We start from the raw sequence: 3,624 nt of genomic DNA on the forward strand, positions 1-3,624 counted from the left end.
TATCAGAGATTGTAGGGACCTTGTGGAAGATCTTTGCCTGTCGCAGACGGGTCCCAGAGGAATGGAGAGTAACAAATATTGTTCATTTGTTTAAGAAGAGGAGTAGAGAGAATGCTGGAAATTACAGGCTGGTATGTCAGTGGTAGAGAAGCTATTGGAGAGGATTATTCGGGATAAGATTGACTCACATTTGAAGCAGTATGGGCTAACTAGGGACAGTCAGCATAGTCTCGGCAAACATGACTCACAGGAGGAGTATGAGATCTGATGATCTGATCAAAATCCATGAGACAGGGGAGGAAGGAGATGGGCTCCTGGACTATCCTTGCTGATGAACCCCAGGAGTGATTCAGTGCAACTGGGGTCCAAATGTAGGAGGGCAGGGCTGGGATTAGGAGTGGGCATCAACTCTGAGATGGGCTCCCATATGGAGCGGGGGAACTATCTGTGATCAGGTGGGAGAGGTGAACTTCATCACCGCCCGGGAAGATGAATTAACGTGGCTCGCTCCACACCCTCCCCCTCATTATCTGATGCTGAACGATGTCGACACACAGATTAATTGCAGCAGAGTTTGCTCCACCCCCTCAGTTCCTTCCTGCGATTGGCTGTGACTGGGTTCAGCAGGATATAAATTGCAGCAGCTTGTGCCCAGGGTATTGGACCCACCTGAGGTGAGACCGGCTTGTTGGAGACGGACACAGTGAGTACCAGAGGAGCCGTTTGTGTGTTGCTGACACACGGGACTGGCTGCTGGTTCTGAGTTTCAATGGATTGACAAGTGAAATGAAATGAAATGAATTGGGAATTCTTTGTTTCAACAGATTGGAGACAGGATGAAGCCCTTTATTCCACTTGTGCTTGTGATGTGCATTTACCTGTCAGGATCTGACAGTGCAGGTTAGTACCTTTTCTAATGTGAGGAGTTGCTGAGTGCAAGCATCAGTCATGGTGCACCTGATGACAGAGGTATTGAGGAACATGCAGGGCAGCAGGTGACCAGATTCCATTCCCAGTCTGTGCTGAGGCAGCAGGTGTCACCTTTTGTTTTGAGATACAGTGCGGAAACAGGCCCTTCGGCCCGCAGAGTCAGCACTGACCAGAGATCCCCTCATATTAACACCACCCTGCACACACCAGGGGGTGTTTTACATTTTAGATATGCTGCCTGACCCGCTGAGTTATTTCAGCATTTTGTTGCTTTTGAATAAACTAGTGAATTGTTTCTTGTATCCAACTCTTAAAATGTGTTGCCCTTCCATGTGCTGGAATCTTTGCCCAATTATGTCTGGTGGTGAAGAATGACTAGTTCTCTTTCTCAGGACGGTGAGAATAAGAAGAGGTCACAGGTCGGGTGATACTAAGACAAAATGTGTTGTATTTTGGCAAACCAGAAATCAATCTTCTTCAAAACTTGCCCAGGTTAGAATTTGTGCCTTTAGTCAATTGCACTTGTTCCTCTGGTGAAGAACAGCTTCCGTAGAACACACTTCTGGAACTGTTCCCACTCTGTCGATCAGGTTTAAATAAAACATTCCTTTGCATAAAACTGCTCACTAGTTACCCTGTGCTCCATCTCAGACGGCAATGTTACAATTTTAAACTGAGATTTAACAATCTAACTCTTTGCATTTTACAGATTTGAAGGGAAAATCAGCGATATTCCCAACAGCAACAGACAACAGTTTCATCAAATTGGATGCATCTGATTTCGCCTACTTGACCGCCTTTACTGTCTGCCTCAGGGCAGCCTCTGAAGAGAATCGCGTTTACTCATTGTTCTCGTACGCAACAAGCTCTTCCGCCAATAGTATACTGATATGGCAACAATCTAAAACAGAATTATGGTTAGAATTAGGAAACCAAAGAACTATATTTTTCGTCACAGAAATGAATTCTTTACTGAGCCACATCTGTGTGACCTGGGAGTCTCAAGGGGGTGAGATAACAGTCTGGGTCAATGGGAGAGGCAGTCTACAGAAGGTTAGTGGAAAGGGTCTGGTTGTGAAAGGGTCTGGTACGTTTATAATTGGTCAGGAGCAAGACTCAGTCGGTGGAGGTTTTGACATCAATCAATCTTTTGTCGGAGAGATGACAGATGTTGATATGTGGGATCGTGTTCTAAAACCAAATGATATTAAGTTGATCAGTCAGGGTTGTTTCACAGATGGAGGGAACATCATTGACTGGGATTTAACACCATTTACATCAGGGGGGAACGTCATTATTGAAGACAATGATGATTGTGCCGTTTAGAATGTGTTGGTCTTCCATCCTCTCTAACTGAATATGACCTGGTTTTGTGATCTTTCCTCTCTACACAAAATCAGCAGTAGAAGTAGTGGTGTTGATTCTAAAATAAAGGGCCGTTTGCTTCTGGATAAGTGACAAATCAGTGTCCTTCCAGTTTCTCATCAATCTCCCTGACAGGATAATGGCTTCAAAGTCAGTACATAACAGTCTCGAACGGTTGGGCATCCCAGTTAAAAGGTGCAGCAGTGCAGAACGGTGTCCAGGGCATTTAGTGCCATCTCTCTGATACACACATGTAGACAAGAAAGTGCCAGGGACACGGGGGTGGTGGTGATGGGCAGACACGGCCTGTGGGAAAGTCCCTGTGGTGGAGGCTGATCCTGCTCTTGACTTAGATTGTGCTGATTGGAATTATTACTGTCTCTCTCTGTATTACCCTCTTGATTTCACATTGTTTGTTACACCAATGTTTGGAAAGCTCACAATGTGTTCTGTGCTTCCAGTGATTGTGATTGAACTGTAACATTGCAGTTTCATCAGCTAAATAAATGAACATCAAAACAACAAAGATCTTGTCTATGAATGACTCTGTGTGTGTCCGGTCTCCAGTTAACACTCAGTAAACTTCACTATGTTTTCATGTGATAAAATGACTGTGTGTGCGTTGGTGCCTCCTCCAACAGGATCCGACCACTGGCCACATCTTCTCATCTCCACCCCTTTCTGCAAAGACCATTCCCTCTGCAACTCACTGGTTAACTCGTCCCTTCCCACCCAAACCAACTCCTACCCAGGTACTTTCCTCAGCAACTGCAGGAGATGCAACACCTGTCCCTGTACCTCCTACCTCGACTCCATGCAAGGACCCCAAGTTTTTTCAGGTGAGGCAGAAGTTCACTTGTACCTCCTCCAACCTCATCTATGTATCTGCTGTTCCAGGTGTGGACTGCTATATAGTGGTGAGACCAAGTGCATGCTCCTCGATCATTTTGCTAAACACCTCTGCTCAGTCCACCTAAACCTACCTGATCTCCTGGTTGCTAAACACTTTAACTCCCCCTCCCATTCCCACACTGTTCTTTCTGTCCTGGGCCTCCTTCATTCTCAGAGTGAGACCCAGCGCAAATTGGAGGAACATCACCTCACAATTTGCTTGGGCATCTTGCACCCCAGTGGTATGAACATTGACTTCTCTAACTTCAAATAATCATTGCTTTCCCTCTCTCTCCATTCCTCCCCTTCTTTGGTCTCAGACCAATCTGACAGTACCTGATTACATTTAATCTCTGTTTGCTTTGTTGTTACCTTCTCCTAGTTATCAATGATCTATTCTACATTTTCCTTAATCTCCATCCCCTTTGATGTCTTGTT

At 45.3% G+C, this 3,624-nt stretch overlaps 1 protein-coding gene across 2 annotated transcripts; it reads left to right on the plus strand.

Moving 5' to 3' along the window:
- The first annotated feature begins 633 nt into the window (after positions 1 to 633).
- Positions 634 to 2,810, plus strand: LOC144606693 (C-reactive protein-like). Of its 2 annotated transcripts, none has more exons than XM_078422999.1 (3): positions 634 to 703; positions 825 to 900; positions 1,640 to 2,810. In XM_078422999.1, exons 2-3 carry the CDS (start codon positions 837 to 839, stop codon positions 2,254 to 2,256), a joined length of 681 nt encoding a protein of 226 aa, XP_078279125.1. In that variant the 5' UTR covers positions 634 to 703; positions 825 to 836; the 3' UTR covers positions 2,257 to 2,810. The 2 variants fall into 2 exon arrangements, with proteins under 2 accessions (XP_078279125.1, XP_078279126.1); XM_078423000.1 differs by having other exon boundaries at positions 636 to 674.
- The last annotated feature ends 814 nt before the right edge of the window (positions 2,811 to 3,624 follow it).

Source organism: Rhinoraja longicauda, chromosome 27, assembly GCF_053455715.1.
Source record: "Rhinoraja longicauda isolate Sanriku21f chromosome 27, sRhiLon1.1, whole genome shotgun sequence".
Taxonomy (NCBI): domain Eukaryota; kingdom Metazoa; phylum Chordata; class Chondrichthyes; order Rajiformes; family Arhynchobatidae; genus Rhinoraja; species Rhinoraja longicauda.

Excerpts from the sequence above, each read along its gene's own strand:
- LOC144606693 (XM_078422999.1), top strand. The coding sequence starts at position 837 with ATGAAGCCCTTTATTCCACTTGTGCTTGTGATGTGCATTTACCTGTCA. Across the intron at positions 901-1,639 it reads GTCAGGATCTGACAGTGCAG|ATTTGAAGGGAAAATCAGCG; the intron begins GTTAGTACCTTT and ends TGCATTTTACAG.